General features: G+C 38.1%; 2 protein-coding genes across 3 annotated transcripts in view; both read left to right on the top strand.

Annotated features, from left to right (window-relative positions):
* creb3l3b (cAMP responsive element binding protein 3-like 3b) overlaps positions 1–4,436 on the top strand; it is a 36,824-nt gene extending 32,388 nt beyond the window's left edge. Inside the window, exon 10 of one of the 2 annotated variants that reach the window (XM_084411768.1) lies at positions 1,249–4,436. In XM_084411768.1, the coding sequence (XP_084267894.1) occupies positions 1,249–1,499 (251 nt within the window). In that variant the 3' untranslated portion in view covers positions 1,500–4,436. The remainder of the gene's footprint in view (positions 1–1,248) is intronic. The other variant, XM_084411767.1, reaches the window with a different exon arrangement.
* A 4,445-nt stretch (positions 4,437–8,881) lies between these two features.
* On the top strand, positions 8,882–11,143 carry rxfp3.2a (relaxin family peptide receptor 3.2a). The gene has a single exon (XM_084410175.1). It carries the CDS (start codon positions 9,403–9,405, stop codon positions 10,600–10,602), a length of 1,200 nt encoding a protein of 399 aa, XP_084266301.1. The 5' UTR covers positions 8,882–9,402; the 3' UTR covers positions 10,603–11,143.
* Positions 11,144–27,919: the final 16,776 nt, after the last annotated feature.

The following is a 27,919-nucleotide window of genomic DNA, read 5'->3' as shown; positions in this document are numbered from 1 at the left end:
TTTACAACATGACAATGTGCATTCGCCGCGCTGGATTACTTATGAGGCAGCGGCAGAAACGAAGGAGGCTGGTATGAGCGGCTTTATGCCGCGCCGTCGTCTCTGTCAGTCTCAAACATTTATTGTAATTTTCTGCTCGTCCGACACTTTGCAAAAAACACAACCTTGTTTTTGCAGCGACTTTCAGCACGTTTCCTATAATTCCTAAAAAAAATTGTTTTACGTGGCGTGAGGAAGTAGGCCTACGCTTAAGTAGGCTACTAGGAAGTACATAAAGCACGCAAAATCCGATCAGAGCAGTCAGACTGAAACGGATTTCCAGAAATGCGATTTATTTGAATAAGATTTCAAACCACATATGGATGACGATTTGTAAAAATCGCATTTCATGTGATTTTTTGCAGTTCACACTTGCTAATTCTTGCACAAAAATCGGATTTGGACTGATAGGCGGAACGCTACGTTGGAGGTCCAAACATTTTTTGATTTAGTGTAGGCTGCTACACTATACAATTTTTTTTTTTTTATAAAAAAACAAAAACATTTTTAGTCACATCTATTATTATTAATGTGAAAGAGCAAAGTAAATTGAAGAATAAATTTAGATAATTGAATCTGAAGAACCTATAATGTCGCAATCTAGAAATTATTTTAACCTCCAGAGAACTGTATAGCTCAACTCAAGAGCACTATACAGCCAAAACTGATTCTGGATAGAAAATGATTCCAAGAACCTAAAAGTACTGAAAAGAACTATTGAAAAAAACATTTCAAACAGAGAGTTCCAGAGTCATTTTAACCTTGTACACTCTAAAAAAAAAAAAAGGTTTTGTTTGCGAACAGACATTTTCAAAAGGTACACTTTTGTATCTGAAGGTGCACTTTAGTAGGCTACATAAAAGAAACAAAAGTGTACTTTGTAAAAAGGTGAGAGCTATTGTTCCTTTTTTTCTGAAAGTGTATCATTTTGACTCTAAAGGCTGAGAAAATTATGACAGAATAAACCCAAAAGAGCGCTACAGTATGTCCAGACATTTACGATAGTACATACTGTTATTTTTCTTAAATCCAGTTTTTATTCTTATGTATGATGGAAATGCTCTCGGGAGAAAGTTTAATTCTATGTACATACAAATGAAATAAATTCACTCCCAGAGACAGAACACACTGAATATGCAGCAGTGAGTCACTGAAATGATGAAGCAACTCAAAACAAGGTCTGTTTTCCTCTTCCCCTCTCTCCTGCAGTTCAGTCCAGGTCACTGCGCTCGGTGATGGAGGTGTACAGCATTCAGCCGGGCTACTCAGTCAACAGGGATGTGGAAGTGTCCTCGTCCCCCCATCACAGAGAGCTTCAACTCAGGCCTGAGTACGCCGACATGAACCCTCTCCATCACAACCACAGCTACAGAGACCGTGAGCATCACCACAGCGACCCCATCACCGGCCACGCTGCCTCACTGAGCTGGCTAACACATCAGGAGAAAGACAGGAAGTGATGTAACCGACTGGCGCACATTGCACCAGACTTTTGACTATGGAAACGCAGCTCATTCCGGCCACATATATGAAGTGACCGACCGTCTGACTGACATGCTTCTATGTGGCATTTAGTTGTGGGCTCATCTGAATAGATTTGACCACAATAACAGACTGGAATGGAAAAAAATAATTAAAATAATGATGCAGCAGTCAATGCAAAAAGTTGTACAGAAAACACAAAGATAGTGTAAAAGGTTGGAGGATTATGTGAATAGATTTTACCCCAATACCATACTGGAATGGAAACATAAATCATGCAAATAATGATGCAGCAGCCTATGCAAAAAAAAAGTTTTACAGAAAACACACAAAAAAATTATAAAATATAGTAAAATGTCTGAATAGGTTTTTTTTTTTTTACACAGTAACATGATGGAATGGAAAAATACATATTTCAAAAAAATAAAGTAGCAGCCTATGCAAACCGTGCAGAAAACAATGTGTAAAACATATATCACAGACGCTTAAGCTGACTTGCATGGGACTTAAAACTCAAATGATGTGACATTTTTTTTATATTCAAGCGTTCATTGCATCAACATTTGTAAACATGACTCTGTTCTCAGTTCTACTGCTACCTTAAATTATGTTTTATTAACAAAGTTCGGGAGGAGCACGTTCAGATAACTACGCATAATCTTTACTCTGTTTAATTGATGTAAGAGTGAACTCGTGAAATTGCATAAAACCAGTTAATCAGATTCGATTAGATCATAGAGGAAGTGTTTTCTGTGCAATATGCATCAGTGAGCCAGCATAAGCATCCACAGATCTGCAGGAACATCAGATGCTGGCCTGCGTTTTAAATGTTGCCATTGGGGAAGAGATTAATCATTCGGAAATGTCTTAAAACGGCACATCGCATCAAAAGCGAAAGCTCCTGCCAAAGCGTTGTGTGGATCGCCGGGCCAAGATCACGTTTAATAATTCAGATTAATGCGCAGACAGCTAATCTCATTCGTGCAGAATCACGCACAAACACAATGTACCAGCACACGACTGGGTGTTCGTTCCAGACGTTCGTTAATGTGAGTTTATATCCAGCAATATTTTTGTACTTAATGTACTTTTTTTATACTTAATTCTTATCTGAGGGGTCGGTTTTAATATCCTAATTTTTTTTATGACCAGCTTACATCTTTTAAAAGTGACCCATATCCAATATCTGCTCTATACTTGCCGAAACAACCCAAGGTGGACTGACCTGGAAACCCTTAAAAAGGAAGTTAAAACGGCGCGATTTGCAATGGACGCAGATGAAATGATAATACAAGCTTTTGCTTTCCTCACCAGGTCAGCAAAAAATTGGGATTGAGCCTTCGTCCTCCATTGCGCCATTGAAAAGTGTCATGTGATCGCGGTTGGCGTCCACCTAAGTTGACGTCACTTTTTCAATGATGCACGACTTTCATATATATATACTTTTTTTCCTGCTAACAGGTGTGTGGGTCATATCCGATCTGTGCCACATGGAAGAAACAAAATGGGAATTGAGTCCCTTGAAGCATGTAATGTAAATGTGGCCTAACTCATTCAGTGCACAGAGCTCCCTCGAGTGCTCTGACTCACGGTCGAACGCGGCTCCTGAATGCTAAACGACACGTTTACTTTTTGTTGCTCCGTAAACTAGACACACAATCCATTTAGTATTCCAACAGGCAGCAGCTGCGAAACCTAAAATTACTGCAGAATAATAAAGCAGTGAATATGGTGTCCACCTCTGTGACCCTCCAGGCAGCTGTTGCTTGCCTGACAATCACAATATGTGTATAATTGGACCTGTGGAGTATTACACATCTCGAGACCGGAGCATTCATCAGCGCTTCGGAAGAGGTCAAGGCCACGAGTGTTAACAGCAACTTTGGCTTCGTCATGCACAAGTGTTTCAGATGCTGAGCCGAATGCGCTACTCGTGTGGCGTGCTTTAGAGGTGAAGGAAAAGCAGTGAGGAATAACAATTACCCGTTTCACACAAGGCCAGTCCTTTTGCATCAAAGCTGCTTGTGTGGAGCCACCGGAAATACAGTGCAACCTTGGGCAGAATAAGCAGTTCTCCTCTCCCTCATGGGTTTTTGTTCTGTAAAATCTTGTTCTAAATCTTATTTTTTATTTTATACTGCAGTGAGTCTTAAGAATATTACTGATCAATTGGGAACCACAGTATTATGAGTATGTGGCATTATATTTTCCAAGATAAATTTGGAAGCTTTCAAGGTTTTACAGTAATGTGTACTAGACCACAATAAATTGAATGTATTTATTTCCTTCTGCTTTGTATTTTTAGACCTAATGGCGTCCAGTTGCATATAAATGACCTCAGGTGTTGCTATGTGTGGGTGATTCATGGGAAGTTTCTTATAGAGATTTGAAAATCCTCTGATTGACAGTGGTATAATTAATTTGTTCATTTTGCATTCGTAGGCTCAATTTATTTGTATCCAGCATTATCTGAGCCTTAACAATGAGCTTTATACATACAAAGATATCCATCTTTAGAAGTTGCTCAATATCTTTACATCAGTGGATGTAATTCATCTGCAGAATCTCCTTTCATATATACACCAAGAACCAGTCTCTCTTAATTAAAGCTCCCAGTCACAAGGCATTTCAATCAGGTATAAAGGTAGCAATGATACATTTTAATTTAAAAAGAACAAAATGTTAACAATAAACGAGTAACCTACATCATAAAACATCTTCCAAACTGTGTTTTTGCCTTACCCAAAATCACTGCAGTATAAAGCCTATACTTTTTTTATTATAATTATTTATTTTTATGTATTATGTTTATTTCATTTTTTTTGTGTATGAGTGTTGAGCAGTTTTTTTTTTCTGTATATTGACTGGTTTATGCCATTTTGTTGTTTTCAGATATTGTATATTGATATTGATATAAAAAATTATAATAAAAAAAGAATAGTAAGCCTTTAATAATTTCTGTGGAAACCGCACACTTATTTCGTAAAAAGGTCAGGCTACTACTAGTAGCCTATAGACCCAGCAAGCACAGAACGTTGGCACAACGTACCCAACCTCCTAACAACGTTTTAACAACATGGCCAAAAGGTTGCTATAACTACGTTGTGTGGTGAAGGTTGCTATGGCAACGTCGCTATCTACATGCTCGCAACATTGTAACGATGTAGAATTGTAAGACGCACCAGGGCTGTAGCAACGTTGTTGCGCGACATTCAGCAATAGTCCAGTCATTTTAAGCCAAAACAGGGGTCAACCTTGAACAAATTGCAACAGAAGCAAACTCAACTGATTTTGTATCCTCAATATGTCCTGAGTAAGGAAAAAAAAAGTCCCGAAGAAAAAGACCCAAATATAGCCTATTCATACGCCTATTCATTATTTTTCTTACGTTAATTTGGGTAAAGATTTTAACCTTTAGATATCACCATGAAAATTACTGAGTTGATTACTTGCATCAAGACAAACAAAAAAATGTATGACAAGTTTTTTGAAATTGTTTGTTAACATGGACAAACGGTGCACAATCTAATTACGTATGTGCTAATTTGCATAAATACCACAACAGATCTAAACATTGGGTATAGCCAGGTGAAAATGTCTTGTTGACACATAACAGTAAAATACTTGATGTTAAGGTCTGAATGGAACCCATTTAGGCTACCCATGAACATTAATACATAGAGGCAAGAAGAAGTACTTTAGAAACCAGTCTTTATTAATTTTTAAGAGATGGGGTTTGGGGCTGGGTCCGTGGGACTGTTTCTGGGGGACGAGTCTGAGGGAAGAAGAGGAGACAATGGTAAGGAGAATGCAGAAGACAAAAGGTAAGTAAAATAAAAAGTGAATCCCCAGAAACAGTCCCACGGACACAGCCCCAAACCCCATCTCTGCAATAATAATTAATAAAGGCTGGTTTAAAGTACTTCTTCCTGCCTCTATGTATTAATGTTCATGGGTAGCCTAAATGGGTTCCACATACCTCTGCTCAGCCACAAACTGGTCCTTGGTCGAAAGGGTCGAAAGCTGATGACGTAACATGCAGGTAGGCCCGCCCTCACGTGATACTGATTGGTCGATTGATAAGCTTAAATCTGATTGGCTAAAGAGTTCGACTCATTTGTGTTGTAGGAGGAGTTCGCTGCCAGGAAAGTCTCAAACACACACACACACACACACACACACACACACACAAATCCAAGGCGATTCACACGTGAATGACTATTTGCACATTCACATTCAAGGATAAACTCGTACATTTTAAACATTCAAAGGTTTTTCTGCACAGTTGTATATCTACGAATTGTGTTTTGCATTTGTGAAATGTATTTTATGAATATATAATTTTATTTTGCGCATGTGAATTGCTTTTTGTGAATGTATATTTTTTTCACGCACGTGAATTTTTGTGTGTGTAGCCTACGTGAATTAGGTTTCATGCATGTGAAATTGTCTATGCATGTGTGAATCATGTTTTTTGCGTGAATTATAATTGAGACTATTCTGCCTCCGTCCATATAATCAACCCCTGCAAGTGTAGCCTACACTTTGAAGAGTAAAAATTACATAGAAGGTTAGCTAATTCAACTTTATTAAAACTGCATATGGTAATCAAATTGCACTTCCAAAAGTCATACATTTGTGAGAAAAAAACAAACAAATACAGGGAGTGGACTAACGTTAATAGCATGAGCAGACATGAGAAAATCAAAGGAAAAAATAAACAGGTGTGCCAAAAGTTACAAACATTTTTTTTCCTCTGTGCGTTTCCACACACACACAAAAAAGGAAAAAACATTAAGTGCAACAAGTAGGCTATACACGCTTAAGTCGCTGCCTGTTCAATGAGTGCTGAAATCAATTACTCATCATTAAAGTCATTTTGGCTTCATACTTTTGGCATAAAGTTAAATATTTGTCATACCTGACCAGAAGATGTTCAAATAAATGTCACATTAGACAAGGAAGTTGTAGGTTGTGTTTGAATAATTCATAAAAATCTATTTAAAAGGCTGATTTTCCGCTTCAGGGCAGTGACGAGTAGTCCAGTGCATGTCCAGACCATAGACATAATAAAATAATAGTAGGCCTAGAAATGCAACGTGCCACAGACGTTGCCACAACGTAAATGTGTTTGCTGGGTAGGTTATGCATTAACGAAAAGTGAAAGCGACACCAATAATAAATCACGAATCAACATAGTTGCATCATATATGCTGTACATTGTTCTCAAAACAATGTTTGTTGGTAACAATGCCAATCTCTTAGTCTATTTGACTATAAATTGCCAAGTTATAGTTTAGCTACACCATTACCAGAAAAGCATTGGCAAACTTTTTGTAACATTATTTTAAAATAGTTCACTTCAACAAGTCATAACAACAACGGCACATAATCTACTTACCTGCTCATAAGAAATACAGTATTTTCAGACATCCCTCTTTCGTTGTTGGGAGAGTTTTGATCTCATCAATGAAAATGCTTTCATCTGTACAGCCTAAAGCATCAGATTCATCCGCACGAAGCACAACTCACGTCATTATCACAACAATGTTCCTCCGCGGTCCGCATGTAACTTGTAGTTTAATGATTCAACCCCTAGGGCTAAAAGCTTTAGTATAGCTTTAATAAAAAAATTTTTAAAAAAAAATTCTTTCAGTTATCATATTTTTGGGATTAAAAATGATAATTGATTTGTGTGAAAATTATTAATTATCCAGTTCTTATTTGATTCTTTGAGGATTCTTGTTTGGTCCCATTAGAATGATTTAAGATTGATTGTTAATTATTCCTCATTATATATTCTATTCACATACAACGTTCAAGAAGAGACACTTAAACAATCCCCGACGGAATATCTCAGAATCTGCGCAGTCAAAGCCAGTTGTCCTGGAATGAACTCAATTAGTGCATCAGCTGCTTTGAGGAAAAGGCGATTGACCCTCCTCCTTGAACATGATCAATCACTGTCTCACAGAGCCCAGGGCCGAGTAGTTCGTTCTGGATTACAGGATTCTTCTCAAAGAGTGTGCATGTGTGGAGAATCACTGACTGCTCTGATCTCTCTCTCTAACTGCATTCCCTTTGCATTGCAGTAACACTTCTGACGGGATATGAAGTCTGAATACTGACCCATTTTTACAGGCAAAATGTCATCAAGGAAGTAAAATTTATAAACTTAATGTTATTTAAAGATATATTAGTTTGCTTTTAAGTGAGTTGGAAACAATTTAATTAATTTGATCAGAGCTGATGTTTTTGATCAAATGATTTCTGCTTCACTAACATGAAAAATAAATATTTTCAGCATTTCCTATTTTCTATTCTCTAATAATCTTGTTGTTTTAAGAATATAGATTAAATGGTAATCAATTTATAGTTCTTTTTTTCCTGTCATCAATTTAACTTCATTCTGTTAGACCCTTCATGAAACATCATCCAAGAGACATTGTTTGAGTGGTAAAAAAGCATGATCATATCATATCAAAATGAATAAATAAATAGATTTGCACCACTATTTTTGTTTAGCCCTTATACGTACTTGTATGGAAAAGCATGATGACGTTGTCTTTTCAATCGTTTCAGCAAATAATTACCTAAATATCAGTCTTTGTTTCATAAGGATTTGCTATTAAGAAAAAAAAAAAAAAAAAATGCATGTACAAGGAAAAAGGAACACATCCATTCAGAAAAGTACCTTGTTTGACCTATAAAAGAAAATGCATTCTTAGATTATATAATTAAATACACAGAGACAATCTCTGTATAAATCTCCCAAGAGTGAGATAGGAGATATGTGTTCCAGTAACTGTACTTTGCTTCAGTCAGAAAAGGCTTTTGTGTTTCAACCACAAAAATTCACTCTTCATCAAGCCCACGATTCTAGTTTAGGACGATGTTAATGGCTTTGGGGTTCATTTTGTATGTGAGTGTGTGTCTGACCCACTTTTTATTACAGTGAATATTTCTCAGGGTGAGATTATTTTTAAAGAACGTTTGAGTATGCACACTCTCTAAAGTCTTTGCTAAAACAAGCTATTGGCCATTTCCACTGACGATGAAAAAAAAAGTCATCTGTGCACAATTAATGACAAAAAAAAAAAAAAAATGCAATACAACTGTAATATGCAATATGCAAATGCAATAGGGTTGCCTTAAAAATAATGTTTTCAGACGTTTTTCTTAAAATATGAAACACTAAATAAGAGTAAAAAATATCAATAAAATTCAAAAATTCAATAAAATATATTTTTTAAATGCATTGCATTGCATGCAAATGCAAAAATGTCTGGGTCATTTTTAACCTCAATAAACAAACAAATAAACAATGTTATATTTTGCTTAAAGATGAACTATTTAATGAATCATTAAAATCTAATTGTGATAGTTTAATGACAAATAAGATAACATTTCCCCATCAGTTGTCATTAACGTAATGCAAAAATAAATGGCATTAGAGAATCTAAATTATCCATTTATAATCATAATGTAAAAAATAATCATAGACATGTTTTATGCCAACTCCTGTAATTTCCAACAGCTATTTGTGGAATTTAGCAGATGCTTTAATCCATATACTCAATGTCTGTTAAATAATAATAAATAAAAAATAATTTAAAAAAAACCTATATTTATGTTCTCCTTTTTAACGCTAAAAGTGCCAACCTCTCCATGTGACAGTGGCAGTCTCCGCTATAAAAGCGCAGTGATGCTCCACGAGCTCATTCAGGTGCGGAGAGTCCGAGGAGAGAGAGGAGCAGCACAGATTCACAGCAGTCTCTGAATATTAGGCTCGCATGCTGCACCTGTAGGATGACTTTTAGGGAAACAATTGTGCAGCACATGGAATGTTATAGAAATCGTATGGGTGCGTAAAGCCGTGCCATGATGCAGGGGAACAGCAGCGCGTTGGCACCGGGTTTAGGGTCGTGCGGTCCGGCACTGGACGAGGGCGATGCGCTGTCGAACCCGACTCACCAGAACCTGTCGCTCCGATGCTGGCTCCAGCTCCTCTCCAAAGAGTCTGCGCCCGAGCTCTACGGCGACAGCTCGAGCATGGCCATGCGCGTCGTGATCGCGCTCGTCTACCTGATCGTGTGCGCGCTCGGGCTCGTCGGGAACCTGTTGGCACTTTACCTGCTCCAGTCGCGCCACAGACTCAAGCAGTCGTCCATCAACTGCTTCGTCATGAGTTTAGCCGTGACAGACCTGCAGTTCGTCCTGACCCTTCCGTTCTGGGCCGTGGACACACTTTTGGACTTCAGGTGGCCGTTTGGAAAGGTGATGTGCAAGATCATCAGCTCGGTGACCACCATGAACATGTACGCGAGCGTGTTCTTCTTGACGGCCATGAGCGTGGCGCGCTACTGCTCTCTGTCCTCTTCCCTACGGATGCAAAGTCCCAGAACGGCTTGGGCCGAGGTCAAGTGGGCCAGCTTGGGGATCTGGCTGGTGTCTGTGGTGGTCACCATCCCTCACGCGGTGTACTCGACCACGGCGCAGGTGTCCGACGACGAGCTGTGCCTCGTCCGCTTCTCGGACTCCGGTAGCTGGGACCCGCAGCTGCTGCTCGGTCTCTATCAGACCCAGAAGGTCCTTTTGGGCTTCGTGATTCCGCTGGTCATCATCTGCGTTTGTTACCTCCTCCTGTTGCGCTTCGTTCTGCGGCGGCGCGTCAGCGGCATTCCCGGCTCGGACAGCGAGAGAGGGCTGCACAAGCGCCGCTCCAGAGTCACCAAATCCGTCACTATTGTGGTTCTGTCGTTCTTTCTGTGCTGGCTTCCCAACCAGGCGCTGACCGTTTGGGGAGTGCTCATCAAATTCGACCTGGTTCCGTTCAGTAACGCGTTTTACAACGCGCAGGCTTACGCGTTCCCCATCACCGTGTGCCTGGCGCACACCAACAGCTGCCTGAACCCGGTGCTGTACTGTCTGATCCGACAGGAATACCGCTCCGGCCTAAAACAACTGCTGTTTCGAGCCACTCCGTCCATCCGAAACCTGGCCAAACTGGTGTCCAGGAGGAAGAAGGTCGCGGAGGCTCCGCCTGGATTTGCTGTGGTGCAGATGGAGATCGGGGTGTGACTTGAGACTTGTTTGAACTTTTAAATGCATCATCGTACACCTCTGCAACATGGATTTATCAGACATAGCTGATTTGAAATAGAATCTATATTTTATTTTTATTTATTTTCATTTAATGGGTGAATTAAAGCAGATGTAAATGATGATAAAAGCATTAACAAGTGTCCAGCAAATGGGAACGCAAAAGTTTTTTTCTTTTTTCTTTTTTTTTTTCCAAAAGCTGAGCTTCAGGACAACTATTATTCTCTCCTATTGAGGGGAAAAAGGACAGAAAAATATTGACTGAACTTTTACAGGAAAAAGTCACGAGGAGAGAGACTGTTTTCAGTCCATCTCTAAACGTTTTCATTGGATAACACAAATCCTGCTGAATGCAGTGTGAACAATCTTCGCATCATCTAAACAACAACGCTGTCTTTCTGATGGAGTTTCAAAGCAATGTGTCATTTTTGAGAGAAACTTTTAAATGTGTTTACACTTCAGATTCATCTTCTGATAACATGAGTCAATTGTAAAAGTTCACTTTACTGACTTGTAAAATGGGTCATTGTGAATAAAAACGTTTCAAGCATATCCATTTTTGGTTGATTATTCCCTTTTGTTCAAATGATAAAGTCAATGAAATTGAGGAAAATTGGAGTTTGTTATTGGAGGTGCAAGATTTGTCAGGTAGGCTACTCTAAACATGTGCTTTATGTCTTAATGTGCTTTATGATTTAACATCTAAATCCAGTTGTTGAATTCATTCATTTTTAAAATGAAAATTAAACATTATTTGTTAATTTGAAACAATTCTCAATTCTGCATTGATATTCAAGATGTCAATGATGAGTGAGGCGGCGGTTCGCACAACACTAATGTGAAACCAGACTTCATTCGGCCAAATGGAAAGCATATTTACGCTGTCTTAATCGTTCCCTATCCCCTATATAGTGCACTATGCGCCATTCATCATGTAGAAAATAGAAAATGTGTGAACAAGTGACCTTTCAGCCACATCTTTAGCGTCTATTTATAATGTAGGGGGCGGAGCTTCAGATTCTAGAGAGCATTTGATTGGACAGAAAATCTAATGAGAAGCTGAAGAGTGACGTCTTCAAAATCATTGATACATATTGGCGGAAGTGAGAGACTGTACGTTTTGAATGCTAATATCTTCTAAATGTGAATTTTTCATTGTTTTGGAGCGGACTAGCTTATAGATAACAGTAAGAACATGTTCATACTAAAAGCCCAAAAACTTTCATGGGTACTTTAATGCAGCATTACTGAAACTAGCCATTCATTTCCAGTTCCCAGCAAGCACAGAGAGTGTAAATCTAAAAATGATTTGTAAAATATTTATCCAAAATATCTCCTTTTTGTTTCACAGAACAAAGTAACTCATGCAGGATTGAAACGACATGAAGATTTTCATTCTGAGTAACCTATTATCCCTTTGAAAAAAAATCAATTTCCAGTGCATGGAACCTTTGCCCACAATCAAATTAGGTTTAGCCACAGAATTATTATTATTTTGAGTGATTGTGCATTTACGTTAGCCCGGCTTGTAAACAGGTCAGTGGCAAGAATGGGAACGTGATGATGGGGTTTCTATAACATGCGTCTCGCTTGATGAAAGCCATAAAGCTTCATGCACGCAGAATAATAATGCAATGAAACTGAATTCTATTCACTTTGGAGAATAATTTCACTGCTATATGCATGATCGTGACCCCTCATCTGACATTCATCATTATGAGCTGTCAGTCTTGGTTAAGTCTTCTCATCTCTCCACATACTCAAATGTGCGATGCACAAACTCAGGTCACTTTATTTATCATGTCTGTCAACTGACAATACAGTTCTTCCCTCTTGCATCAGTTTGTGTAAATCAGTTTCAGATCGCACAGCTGTGACTGAACAGTAACATATATGGTGGTGGTTGAGGAGATTCCCCCCTTCCATGTAAAAAACACGCTATATAAATGGAATGAATTATTATTATAACCCCAATACACTGGATCCTATTTATATTTGTAATTTTACATTATTATATGCATTTAAATCTAAATATTCAGATTGAGATAATGCCTATATGAATTTTAAAAGAGTGGTCTTTTGTGCATTGCTTTAAAACAGAGCTGGCATTGATTTATTTTTGGGATTCTGTGGTAAATCTTAAATTTGTTTGCCTGTTAGCAGGAGCTCTGGAAGAAATTGCTGAACACTCTGTGCTGGAAGATTAACCTACATTTTTCATGGACTTCGGGAATAAAGCAGCATAGCAAATACATGGGCTTTGGTTTGATTCAGTCAAACCAAAATGCAGCACAGCAAATATAGTGTAAATATCTTAATAATCAGTGCCATTATAATCATAATTCTGTTTGACGGGCCTCTTTGTATGTCATTGTGTCATTTTGAATAAAAATGTAAAGTAAAAAAACAATAACCTGTAATGTAATGTAATGTAAAAAAACAAACAAAGTAACCTCTAATGATTTTGAGAAATAAAAAACATTGAGAATAAGTAAAGTTGTATTTTGAAGTATAAAGAAACATCCTTTGTGATTTTTTGATGTAGTAACTTTGGCCCTGTTTACAACTGGTATTGCGTTTCAGTCGATCGGATCACAACAAGTAGACGAGGGAGACACATTCCCATTTACACCTGGTGTTTTAATCCGTCTCTTTTGTCCACTTTCAAACACTTCTGTCCTGATTTCTTTGAGGGGAGGGTCTATGGGCTGGTAAATATATGTTTTTTTTTTTTTCAGATCTTTCGATCAAATGAACAAAATAAGGTCATGCAATTTCCATATGAACTGGACTGGAGACGACGGAAAAACACACGGAGAGCATCAGCTTTAGTTTCTGCTCTGACAGCCGCAAGACCAGCCGAGTGTGTGTTAGAAATCAGGAATGATGAGAGAACATTGTGCTTGGTATGTTTTCGTCTTCAAACCAAACTTGGGTCTCTAGCTGACAGTTTATCTCGTCTGGCTAGAGCTCTTTCTATAAAGTTACGCATTAGGTCAGTAGACGGTCTTTTGTGGCTGTTTGAACACATTTGTCCACATGAGAGTTTACACTACGAAAGCAATCGAATTGGTCAGATGTGTTTTCAACTACCTCTGGAAGTGGTTGAACGTGGACAAGCTCAAAAAGTTTTAGACCCGGTTTACACCTGTATTTAGTGTTGTCCACTTGTGATCCAATCGACCAAAACGCATCTTAATACCAGGTGTAAACAGGGCTGATTATTCTTTTCACTCCTCTATCAGAAATCTTGCGAGGAGCACTGGTCGAGGCAAATTTATGGTGAAATGATTGTCTTTCCACTTCCGTATTATGGCCCCAAAAGTGCTCACTGGACCATTCAGAAGCTTAGAATGGCGCCTATAACCAATGCCATCATTATGTTTTGCAACAATTAGGTTGCGAAGGTCTTGAGACAGCTCTTCGCTTTTACCCATCATGAGATGTGTCTTGTGTGACACCTTGGCAATGAGACCTTTTTGTAGGCCATCATTTGGGACTGAACCAGCTGTTATTAATCTCCACGGACAGGGGGCTGGATTGCTTTTTAATTACTGTAAGTTTTCAGCAGTTGTCTTGGCTTCCCATGCCTTTTTGCGCCTCCCTTTCTTCATGTGTTCAATACTTTTTCCCTGTGTCATTTCACATTATTACACATAACTTAATTTCTGAACTTATTTTTGTTTGTTTCTTTGTATGTATGGCTTACTTGGGTTGTTACCAACATCTGGTGAAATTTTCATGTCAATAGCACCTTTGGAAATATATGTACTGAGAAAAATGATGACGTGTTCAATACTTATTTTCCCCGCTGTAGTCCGGCTATGAGTTTACAGCCACTTTACAGCCAAAATAACCTTGAATTTGGTTACATGTAGTTTTTTTGCCAAAATAACTTGCGAGATGTATGATATTCCATCATGTAAGCAAATGTGTTTGTTCATTTCTTCACTCATTTCATTTCTTTGTTATCTAATTGATATAGTCTATTCTTGGGCTATGGTTTAGACGTTTAGTACATTTTCACTGACAGCCCAAATTTTGTCTTGTTTTAGCCTAGATGTCTGGGCTGTGTCTGGGCGGCTATTAGACATCTTTTTAAAAAACAAAATTGCTTGCTGGCTATTTACTCTAAAGGGTGCATCCAATAGACATTTTCCTATCCTGTGAAGCCACGTGAGAGGATTTATGAATTGCAGTGAAGCGACGCAACTGATGCTGTTAGGTCACGTGACAATGACAATATGAATGTAGTTCGCCTGGATTACAGTTATAGGCTACAACACACTTTCATACAGAACTTATTTTTTTAACGGTCACAAAGTAATTACGCGTTCAAAAGTACCTCAGAGAGTAAGCCTATGAGATTTCGGATTATTATTTAAATAATTTATTCAATCGATTCGTTCACAAATGAATTTGTTTACATAAAAAAAAAATTGAATGTAGCTAAAACACACACATCTGTAATGTTTCAATGGCTCACCATCAAAACGGCAACCAGCGTTCATGAATGCTAATGACTTAATTCGCAGTCTTAACACACATCCCTTGCGTTTGTAAATCAGTTTGAAGCATTTGGCAGTGCTGACAGCGGCAAGCCATTACTCACCTCATGTCTCGCTGGATTGCCAGAAGAAAATCAGTTTCAGAAGCTGCCGATAAGTGACAGATGCAGGGAAGATAGAGAACATTTTTGACAAGCATTGCTTAAAAAAACAGATGCCAAAAGGTTCAGTTACTCTGATTCCTGCTGTTCAGTGGAAAGCTGTAATGGAGGATAATTCACTGCAATTATATGGACATTATCTGCTGTGCTGCTTCTGCTTTGATGGATGGTGTCATTTGCTTACTGCCTAATCTGTCTCCCAGTCTGTGGACAATTATTCATAAAATAGGCCTATACACACTCTAAATATCGTGGAAATGTGATGGCAAGATTTTTTACTCTCATCAAAATGCCTCACACAACAAAATATTTAGCTTTGCACTATAAAAAAAGAAAATGCCTCAAGAAGGCTGTGTTAAGCTGAAACGTGTTGTAATGTCTGATTTCACAGTCAAGGCATGTTTGAGCTGTTTTAACTGAAAGCAACTTGCGCTGATATCTTAAAATATGCCACTGCCATTGTTTTGTCTCAAGTGTTTTTAAAGGCACGTCTATAAAAGCTACTTAAATGTCCTTTGAACTAAGGCTTAACCCTGGCTTAAACTAAGTCTTGTCTGTGAAACCAGGCCTTCATGTTTTAATGACACAGCCCAGTCTGTTAAAGGAATTTTACGCTTAACCACGTGAGAGCCTTGTAATATTTTGTCAATATATATATATTTTTTTTCCATAAAACTATTTCATGCAGACGCATTCTAATAATTTTATAATAAACCTAAACATAATTCTCTTAATTGAAATGGAATGCCATTAAAAAAAAAAAAAAAAGTCAGTGTGTAGTTTTGGTATGCTTACACACATATGATATTTTTGCATACTAATATATATACACTTAGAAAAAAACATCACTTTGTGTGGATCTTGAGACAAAACAATGGCTCTGACATATTTTAAGATATATCAGTGCAATTGCTTTCGCTTAAAACAGCTCAAACATGCATTTTAGTCTGGGACTAAGCCTTATATGAAACCAGGGGTTTAACACTGTGTGGTGAAGCCAAATTTTCACACCGTGGACAAATAAAGACTATTAACTGACATATTATAACCTGATATTTTTTTATACCTCAACTGCATGATAAAACAGCCTTGAAATAAAGAAAAAACTAATATACTGAGGTTCATAGGGCTCAAGGGCATTGCTGGACAATTCACATCATTTAACAATTCACAGTAGCTGTGTGTATGATCTCCATTGCCCTGAGAGCTCCACAGCAGAGACCCCTCTCCATTATCAATATCCAGATCGAAACATGTCATTGCATGAAAGCACTGGTTGTAATTTAGCAGCCAGACCAGGTCAAGACAGTTTAATTTGGTTGGTGTGTTACTGTAGTTGTCTGTTAAGTTTAGCATCACTGTGAGAAAAATGCAGCTTTCTTTGTCAGAACTGGCTTGCCAAAGAGAATGAAGTCTCACGTGGCTACCCTTCTTGAATAAAGGTTAAATGAAAAATGGAGTTTAAGAGAAAATAGATGAAGTGGATTTGCCATTTAAAAGTGTCGTTTTAGTGAATCTGGACATCTTTCTCAAATGTCATTAATGCTCTGCTGTCAGTTTAATCAGGAGCTCAGAGTCGAATATCTATAGGACAGGGAAATATGGCGTTAATATCATGGTATGATGTTACAAATTTGAATTAAAGACTGAATTAGTCACAACAATACAAAAAATACATTAATAAAAAGATACATAATGAAAAAATTAAAGGGGTCATATGATGCGTTTTCATGCTTTCCTTTATCTTTAGTGTGTTATGTAGCGGTTTGTGCATGTATAAGATCTGCAAAGTTACAAAGCTCAAAGTCTCCCACAAAAAGATTTATTCCATCCAGTATTGAGAATTGAACCCACAACCTTCAGAATACCAGTCTGACTCTCTATCCATTAGACCATGAATGACCAAACACTTATCAAATTACTAATTTAAACGTAGTAGTTAAAGACACCAAATATCTACAGTGGGACTGCGAATTGACCAATCAGCATGCAGGACCATAGATCTACAATGATGCACAGAAAACAAATATATTTCTGAATCCTAACACAAACACACAACATAAAACACAACCTACAGGCTTAAAATGCCTTTAAAAGGATTTAATTTGAAGAGAGACCAATACCACAGCACCTTCAGTTCAATAGCATCTGTAATATGCAACACAAGCAAACAAAAACACAAATGGCCAATCTCATATTCACCCAGGATTTCCTATGAGACGTGATCGCTCGCTGTTGCTAATTAATGAGTCTGTGCACTAAAATGAACACTTAACCTTTAACACACACCTTGTATGAAGAACCATGCGAGTTCCACCGAGAACCACCTTGTATGAAGAAGCGAGTTCCTTCCGCTCGCTCTTGAACATGTGCGCGTATTATGCAGGACGCAGAAAAACTGTGATTGCAAACGATTGAGAGTTGTCTTTAAGAGTGACATTTGCTCCCTGTGGGCTGAGATTATATAGGCTACAGGGTGAATACTCCAGATTACTTTATATGAGACCTGAGGAAAGCTGTTAGCATTCACATTCATCTCAATGACAGGTGCTCCCAAAAGATCAGCCACTGCCAAACATTTACACTATAAAGTACTTGCAATTGATATGTTGCATGGATCATTTTGACATGTAAACAAAATCAAGTGAGATTTAATTATTTTTAGTTTTGTACAGAAATTCACACATTGGTCTACAATAGTGTTATTTTAGTTATTGATTAGCTAATTAACTGAGCGATATAATTACTAATTTGTTAATCAGAGTTTCTTGTTAGTTAATAGTAGCTACTAGGATGTTACTATTGCGTTAGTTATTTGTTCCTGTGTAGTTTCTCATTAATGACGGAACAGTATTCGAAAGTGTTACCCATGTTTGTATAACCACTGTCCATCACTGAATTGAGTTAAAGTATCATTTTTTTAATGAATGCACCACTGTAAACAAACATAAAAACTAAGAAACAGTTGGACACGGTTTTGTCCTCAGAGCTTCACTTGTATTAATTCCTTTGAGTCTCAGCTTTGAGAGCACGATCCCTATCTTTGTGTTAAGGAGTGAATCGAAACTGAAACCATCGCTGTGTTCGCGTTTTTAAAACGACCTAAAGTATAACAGTAAAGGTGACAGGTCATAGCTAGAGGACATGACCAAACTGTTGATTTTATTTCAGAATTTAAAGAGTTAGGGCTGAGGAGAGATGTCCTGAAATCAAGTCAAAATATTTCTTTAACCAGTGTTTCTGACAACCAATCAGCAGAGCTCAACCCCACTGTTATCATGAGGAGCTTTAATAATTTATAAAGCAAATCAAGCAAACCTTCCCGTTCCCAGCAGTCTCTGAAGACCTTCAGCTCTGGTCTGCTGGTCATTGGTGGCAGACACAATAAAGATCCTTCACTCAAATGCACAGAGCATCCATATGATGATCTGATTCTCTCACGTGCAGAGTCACATTGCATCACTTTCATAAACTAATTTTTTCTTTTTATAGAACAATAAAAATCAGTCAAAAATAGTCGATCTCCGAATGCGAATGAACTGACTCTGAATTTTAGTATTGTTTCTAATATGAGGATCCTTTTTCAAATAAAGGTCAATATTGATTTTCACTAACGACAAAACAACAAATTATCCGTGAATTTATATGGAACTAAGCTTCAGGAGCTTTCCATCTTTACTCTCCTCCCTGTTACAGAGATCGACTACTTTTGACTGTCAAAATGCCGGCGGACGGAAACACAGAGTTGTTCAAAATCTTTCTTTTTAGTAAACTCTGTGTACACAAACAATGTCGTCAATGCTCGAGTTCATGTGATGAGCCCCTGGTGATACTTCAAGCACAGTTTTAAGTTGTGTCAAGCCTTCTTAGTGTTTTAAAAATAGCAATTTTTTATGCTATCATAGAAGTGCCCCTAGCACTCCCATTCAAAAGGCAATTTGACCGAAAACGAAAATACAGTGGCGTTTCCATTCTAATTATGCTTTTAAACGGAAGTTTGACTTAGTAGTAATCGGGTAGATTAACAAAAAAACCCTAGGTTGCATTTTGGCGAGAGTTAGCCTTTAATGTTGAAATTAAGTGTAATGTTTCTAATGTCTCTAATTAGAAATCTACCCAGCACTGGACAGATGTGTCTGAAAGACTGTGCTAAGTTCAGTGTACTGTTGGACTAACTGAACCGCTGTTATTGCCATGAGTTGGCAATAACCGGCATCATAGGATCATATAGCCTACTGCAGGATATTTTATGCTAGCCTATACCAAACTCTGCTACTTCGCTTTGCTTTGTAGACAGAGTCTGGAAGGGCGTAATTGAAAAGCGTTTTCTTTCTCGCGGGGGCGCTTGTCTGAAGTTTAAAATCATTGGTTACCCGTAAGCTAATCACATAACGTTTGGTTATGACGTGTGTTATGCGCTGGCTCAGCCACATCAAACTTCCACTGTAAACACATGTATGATGCGAAAACAAAACCATCGAGCGAAATACCGGAGTGAACATGGCTGTGAACGACTTTTGCAGATTATGTGAAGTAAATCTAAGCATCCACGGTACAATCAGCGTCTACGTCACGGCTCTCACCCCGCCCTCTGTTCGTTGATTGGCTGGCTGTTTTCAGGCCGGAGGAAAGCGGGGAGATAGGTTGCTATCTCAGACTGAGTACAGAAGCGAACTGAAATTGAGCGGAAGTACGAAGTCTTACGTAGGCTAATTTTACACATTATTTTCAACAAACCATATTGTAGATGCGTCGTCAGATTTGAGATTAACCGCGGTGCAAGTGTGTGCCGAACCGTGGGTGGAGAACGGTACGTTTGATATTTTACCGAGAAACGTTATATCCCTATCAGGCACGTCTGTTTTGATTGAGTGACTTGTAGATCAGCGCTGACTCGACCCAAGAACTGTTTTAGACGGTTTGGTATGATTTGGTAAACTGGTTCAAACGGTTCTCTAAAAAGAACCGGTTCAAAAGACCGATTCGTTCACGAATTGCACATCACTATTTCAAATAGTTACGTCGATAGTTTCTTCCATGAACTAATCAGCGTATAAATAAATTAAGATAAATAAATGCTATTACTTATAAACACTGTTCAAGTTTTGTGTGGGCTGCTAAAATACACTCTCAGAAAAAAAGGTACAAAAGCTGTCACTGGGACAGTACCCTTCAAAAGGTTTCTAATGTGTACCATTTAGGTACTAATATGTACACTTTTGGTACCAATATGTACCTTTGAGGGACTAATATGCACTCTTTAGGTACAAAGGTGTACCTTTTGAAAAGATACCGCCACAGTGACAGCTTTTGTACCTTTTTTTCTGAGAGTGTATTTTAAATTCTCATCCAGTTCCTGCAAATTCCTTCATTTGGTTTCCTCAATAGCTCCACATGCCTCTGCTCTCCATCTCTGAAACTGACACATGAAATACAAGTAATTGCATTCAAAAGATTATCATAATTGCTTCTGTGTCCCATCACACCGGTCAGGCCATGACCTTTCCCTCTGGCCTGGCTGGATGACAGTGATCTGGTTGGAGCGGGTAGTTTAGCTCAGCATTGAGATAGCGCTGGACGTGGCTCTTGGTTATCAGGACACAGTTGCGCTCGTCTCCCCGCAGACGTCAGATGATATCAGCAAAGCTCCGGCCACGAGTAACACGTACGGCAGTTAAAGAAGAAGCCTGTCTGCTGAAAAAACACGCCTGCTGCACTCTATGATGGAGAAACATTTGTTTGTGGTAAAATGACTGCTGCTTTTGCAAAGAAATCCCTGAATTTATTCAGATAAAGTGCTTAGCTGGGTTGTGATAGGATGGCATTATTGTATTAGGAGAGTCCAGAGGCAATTCCATGAGTCTAATCTGAAATGGGCCCAATATTTGCGTCCTGTGATGATTAATGTATTTAAAAGCAAAATATCAGACTATACATCATCATCACCCTCAAATCTCTCAAAATTGCTCACTTTTGAAAAATTGGACTATTGGGTAACACTTTATAATAATGTTCAGTTGTAAGTCATTTATAAGTGGTTAGTAAATGATTAACTAATCATTTATGAAACATGACTATGCGTTCATAAATGATTAATAAGTATTATGTTCATTATTTTATGCATGTTTTGTAGATTCAGTTATAAGTCATTTACAATTGATTAGACATGTCTATGCGTTTCATAAATGTTTAATAAATGTTAAATTTTTTTGTATGCTCACATCAGGTGCACAGTGGTTAAAGACCCCATGTGTTTCAGAGAAGACAGCTGTCTATACCCTCACCAGTCAGCACTTACACTGCAGTACACACTACAGTGTTCAACACCTGTTATAGATGATGTGTAAACCACTTCAAGAATCAATAAGGCATAAGATCTATGAATGTTATCTTCGAATGATGTGTAACACATTTACAAGTGATAAATAGTTTACACTTTAGATTAGGGGATGCAGAAAGTGTTGTAAATGATTTATTAATGCGTTTAACATATCATTGTGTTGAACACTGTTACTTACCTGTTACAAATGATCTGTACATGTATACAAGGCATTTACAACACTTTCTGCACCCTCTAATTGCTACATACATACACAAAAAAAACATCATTTATTAAACATTTATGAAACGCATATTCATGTTTTGTAAATTATTAGTTAATCATTAACTAATCAATTGTAAATGACTTATAACGGAATTTACAAAACATACATAAAATGTTAGTATATCACTTGCTAATCATTTATGAATGTTTTGTAAATGATTAGTTCATCATTAACTAAACCACTTATACATGACTTACAACTGAACGTTATTATAAAGTGTTACCGACTATAACAAAGTTCTCCAAGTTGTGACTAAAGATGAATCTCTTTCAATTTCATTGTTCTGTCACTGTCTTTATGAAGTCTGAATCTTGCCGACAGCTGCGGTTCTCTCGCAGGAGCTCAAAAGGTTCCAGCCAAGAAACTCTGCGTGCATCCGTTCATCCATCAGTTTGTCCGCATCCTCGGAATCTGCCAATATTAGATTTGATTCAAGGATGTCACGCTCATGCTTCAAACCTGAGGAGCAGAAACACCATTAAAGTGATATGGTCTGGAGAGTTTGCAGCGATGTTTCAAAGCTCGGGAGGTTTCATGGAGCGCTCAATATGTGTTGTTTCAATGTCAACTTTTTGTTTCTCCTAAAATGAAACATTATTATTTTACAAATCTGACTTGTGATGCAGCTTGGAAAACTGGTCCCTCGACTGAGCCTGGTTTCTCCCAAGGTTTTTTATCCATTTCTGTCATCTGATGGAGCTTGGAATTAGTTGGGGTTTAAAGGGTAACTAAACCCTAAAACAACTTTTTTTTAGTTAATGATCTGGGCCCGGTTCCCCAAAACATTCTTATCGCTAAGTAGTTCTTATACCTATTCCTTAACCTCTCTCTTAACGTTATGGCACGATTCCCGACACGTTCATACGCTAAGTATATCTTCTGTAAGTCACACTTTCGTAAGGTTGGTCTGGACCACTCTTAGCTTTATCACTGTTACAGGTCTATACGAATATAATTCTGAAGTTTTAATACACCCAGACAGTATTCAATTAGGCTAATTCAAGTGTTTTCATGCAAAGAATAAAATTGTCATTACACTGATTGTTGTTATATTTTTAATTATATTATTATACAATATTATTAATTTAATTAAAAAGCGCTTTTAAAGGCCAGTGAAAGCATAGGCTACTGTCAGTTAAGTCCTATTCGGATGCTAATATTGTTTCTCATGGGCTTGTATGGTATTTTAAACATTTATAGGGGTAAGTCTGTGATTTTAGTGCCGAAACTAAATTCCAATAAATTAAAGGTATAGCGGAGGATTTTCCCGAATTTTAGAAAAGAACCGCCCTCTCCACTTTTTGAAAAAATGCACATGCGCAACACTCTACCTGCTCCCGAGAGGGAACGCCTATTAACCCTCTGATGGTCTTCGGTCACTTCTGACCGAATAATTTTCTGTTTTGAATTTTTAAAAATCACAGCTTCATCGGAAGGTTATGATACTTGGTGACTTTTCTGGGATTAGGTATGTGAATACAAAAAAAAATTGAGGTCATGATCCGAGCATGCTAAGTGGCCGTAAAAAAAATAGTCCCTTTCGTGGTCTTCGGTCAAAAATGACCGACCCATAGGAAATGAATGGGAAATTTACAAAAACGCAAAAATTCTCTGAACTTTTGACTGTACAATCTACAAATCGGCCACGATTCTAAAAAAAAGTACACCGCAGTAAAGGGGTGACACTCTACAACATCAAGAGTGCAAAAAATTCACACCCACCCACACACACACACATACAAACACACTTTTATACACATACACACCAATAAATTCAGACTACAAAAATCTGTTTTGAATTTTTAAAAATCACAGCTTCATCAGAATATTACGAAACTTGGTGACTTTTCTGGCATTAGGTATGTGAACATACAAAAAAATTGAGTTCATGATCCGAGCATGCTAAGTGGTCGTAAAAAAATTTGTCATGATTTTGGTCTTCGGTCAAAATTACCCCCATAGGAAATGAATGGGAAATTGACAAAAACACAAAAATTCTCTACAAATCAGCCACGATGCAGAAAAAAAGTGCTTAGCAATGAAGGGGTGAAGCTCTAAAACATCAAGAGTGAAAAACATAACATAATTAATAATTATAATTAATATATGTATATATAATTAATATAATAATTATTAAAATTATTAAAATAATAATTAATAAAGTGTTATAAACCTTGGCAAAAAGTATTATTTGAGAATTTCTAAAAAAATACATTCAATCCACATCTTAAAAGTAAGTAATTTGGTCTAAAAACAACTAGAATTCACAAACATCTCCATTTAGAGCTATACAGGCATCTAGTGGTAAACCCATGCAATAACATGTTTTATTTAATTTTATGTTTAATAAATTGATTAATTTTTTTTTTTTTTTCTGAAAGCCTAGTCTCTATTTTACCCGAAAATACTGCATAGAATTTTTTTTTTTTTTTAATCAAAAAAAAAAAATTTATCATTATTTTCAATGGCAAAAAATGGACTATAAATATTGCATAAATATTAATAAGTTCAATCAAATTGTCTCAAAGTTCTAAATTAAAAAGAATAAATATTATAGAACAAAAATAAATTGCATTGGTTTTTACTGGGATGGAGGAAGTTTCATTTTTAGGTGTCCGGTCATTTATGACCGGGAAGGCCCCCAGTGTGACTGCTAAACGAAGACCATCAGAGGAGAGGGTTAAACGTGTGCACGAGAGAGCATGCACGAGCCTAGTTCTCCTCGTGCACGCTCTGTTTACAAGTTGCTGTTGGCATGGCTCATACAAGCCTACTTTCCTTTACCTGTCGAGTAGAAACTTCACGACTGAGGCATCAGTGGGAAGCCCAACCTGTGCTTTTAGCGCACGCCAGCGTGTGAAATATTCTCCCAAAACACTCTAACTCAAAAACATTCATGCAAGACAAAATGTCAAATGCCCTTCCGTGTTTTATTTACTTATTATACTGATCGATTGAGTGAGTACTCAAGACATGATCTGCAATGGAGAAGTAGCTTGTTGCATTTGTGTAATAAATACTATGTGAACACATTGGAATTATCAAAAATGAACACACAAGGTTTTAGAACATTTCAGCGTGATACCTTTTACCATTTGGTCATAAGGCTAGACAAATTGAGATGTTTACCGTGTCTGTGCGGTGCGTGACTTGTGCCAGGGCTAGCATTGCTAATCATAGCTTACATTAGCAGTGATTTTAAATGGATTTCTCCAAATAGCATGCCAAACTTTACCTGTCGAGTAGAAACTTCGCGACTGAGGCATCAGTGGGAGGCCCAACCTGTGCTTTTAGCGCACGCCAGCGTGTGAAATATTCTCCCAAAAACACTCTGGTCTTGTTTCTTTCTTCAGAGGCCTTTCTCTTCTTGTCATACAATTCGTATAGACACTTTTTCTCTTGCGACCCTCAGACATTTTGAAAAAACCCGGTGAGAACGAGCGAGCTTCAATGAATGGCTGAAACCGTAGCTCACAACACACATACACCCGAAAGTGCGCATGCGCAGAAAGCGAAAACTACCTAGGGACGAGCACGTACGACGGCCTTACGTAAACATATCACCAGAATGATTGACAACTAGGAGGACCAATAGTCTTGATGATCCACCCGGAAAAAGAAAATCCTCCGCAATACCTTTAATATGCGAGCGCTGAAAAGACATACACGCATTATTCCTTTGCCCACCATTGGATTCCGTCGTTGGGCCAATGGGTGGTCTTTACATAGCTGAACACAACTCATTTCAAACTTTATGAACTTTACAGTTATTGAACTAAACTGAATAAACACTGACTTGAGCTGATAATGACATTGTCTTTTTTCAGAATTTGAATTTGTCACATATTTGATTAAGTTCTCATCATTGATACTATTATACCAACGCTATCTCAAGACCAATTCATACTTATTTTACGAGGTGGCTAATTTGTACGAATTCGTACGATTTGTCTAAACCCCAGTGACGGGTAGGTTTAGGGGCGGGGTCAATAGGTCATTCGTACGAAAATTCGTAAAATAAATACTATTGAGCAAAAATCTCACAAATTCATATGAGTGAGGTCGTACGAATTCGTACGAATTCGCCTTGTAAAATACTACGAATTGCCATGAGATCGGGTTGGTTATACAGTAAAGCTGCTTTGAAACAATCTGTGTTGTATAAAGCGTTATATAAATAAATGTGACTTGACTATCCTGGCAAATCTGAGCACATTTTGAGACATTGTTGAGATCTCTTTTGAGGGGCAGTTAATGTAATGTAGGCCAGTAAGAGCCTCCCAGTAGGACCGGTTACAATTACATGACACTGTTTTCAACTAAAAACAGGACACGGTAAACAGTTCATTTACACAACAACTGCGTTTAGGGGCCTGAAGAATGGTGACGTTGTGCGCATGTTTTTTTACAATGTGACAAATTGGTATATTGGTATGTATAGTGTCTTCTGCTCTTCATCCACAAATACATTTTATTCAGTTTGGAATAATAAAGCAGCCTACCTGTAGTTAAAGCACATCATTTTAATTTTAATGAAACCGCTCTGGTTTTCCTCAAATATAATAATGTTTATCACTTAATACGTTGACATGCTGTTCCTCTAATACTAATGCTATTCTAAAAATAGAATCGTTAAAATAGTCGTTTAGCTGTCTCTCTCTCTTAGAATGGACTCAGACGGCGAGTGCACGTTGAGCAGAAGGTGAGCCGTCACCTGTGTACTTCAGGATCAATGCTCATTTAAGTGAAACGAATGAAACTGGATGTGTCAGGCGTATAGTGAATTTACAGTAATTTACCGGGACAGTCTGTATCTGCTGAGAGTGAAGGTCTTGTAGGCTTTATGTATGTCAGCTGAATTCTATTAAGATCACCAGCAGTGCCAAGTCTTCTGACAACATGGATGAAAATCAAGGTGCCTATAAAGGATCTTCGGAGAGCGGCACAAATATTTTGACGTCCTCTTAAGCCTGGTTCACACGGCAGGATAATTAGGCCGATTTTAGCCCCGATTCACCCCTTCTGACAATCTTAAGGATGCTCCGATTATCGTAAAATAATCTGATCAGATATTCCTGCCGTGTGTGGTGTGTTAAGACTGCTCTCGTCTGCTCGGAAGGACGTCGGGACCGCTCCGATCTCAAATCGGGGATATCCAACATTTTTGGCCCGATTTCTCCTCGTGTGTGGTGTCCCCGGGGACAAACGAGCACGCAGCCTGTGGACTGTGGCGTGTAGCCAATCAAAAAGCGAGGTGACGAGGCAGCGAGGAAGCACCGGGAAACAAACTCAAAACAGCCGGCGGCATTAACTCTGAAGTCACGTTTGATCTCGAGGGATTTTGCAAGATTTCCCGTCTGACCTGGGAATGCTCGGGAGTCAAATCGGTTCGTGTGTGATGTGTTGATTTTGCCGTGTGGCTGCGCACCACACACTGTACGACCAAAACTGTTAGACCTGTGATTTTTTAATCGCCGTGTGTGGGGTCTCTCAGGTTTGGAAAATCAGCCGACAATTTTAAAATCGTCCCGTGTGAACCAGGCTTTAGAAAGACAGTTTGTTAGCATTCTGAACCCTGTGAGAGAAGTCAATTCTCCCATGATTCAGTGTGCTAAACCCACCAAAGTGAAAGAAATCGAGATCTCTTAGGGGCAATTTGTATTGCACGGCACCTAAACTAAAAATGGAAAACTTTTTATGAGTTTTGGCCGTTTATTTAGGCCTACACGACAACAGCGTTTGGGACTGCAAGCTATTAAAACCGGTGCAAAAAAATTGCACGGTTTTGAAAACTATACTGTTATCGTCTCCAACTACAAAAACGTAAATTTGTGAAAATTGTGACGCAATGCACATGCGTATTACGTTTTCAGTCTATAGGTGCGTGTGTATCTTTACTGAAGGTGCAGTGTGTAATTTTTAGCGGCATCTAGTGGTGAGGTTTGCGAATTGCAAACAGCCAGTCACTCACGGCCTATCCCTCAAATTGCAAACTCGAAGGAGAAGCTACGGTGGCCGACGT

This window comes from Rutilus rutilus, assembly GCF_951802725.1.
Source record: "Rutilus rutilus genome assembly, chromosome: 6".
NCBI classification, from domain to species: domain Eukaryota; kingdom Metazoa; phylum Chordata; class Actinopteri; order Cypriniformes; family Leuciscidae; genus Rutilus; species Rutilus rutilus.
Note: the sequence above shows the minus strand (reverse complement) of the source record. Positions and strands in the feature narration are given on the sequence as shown.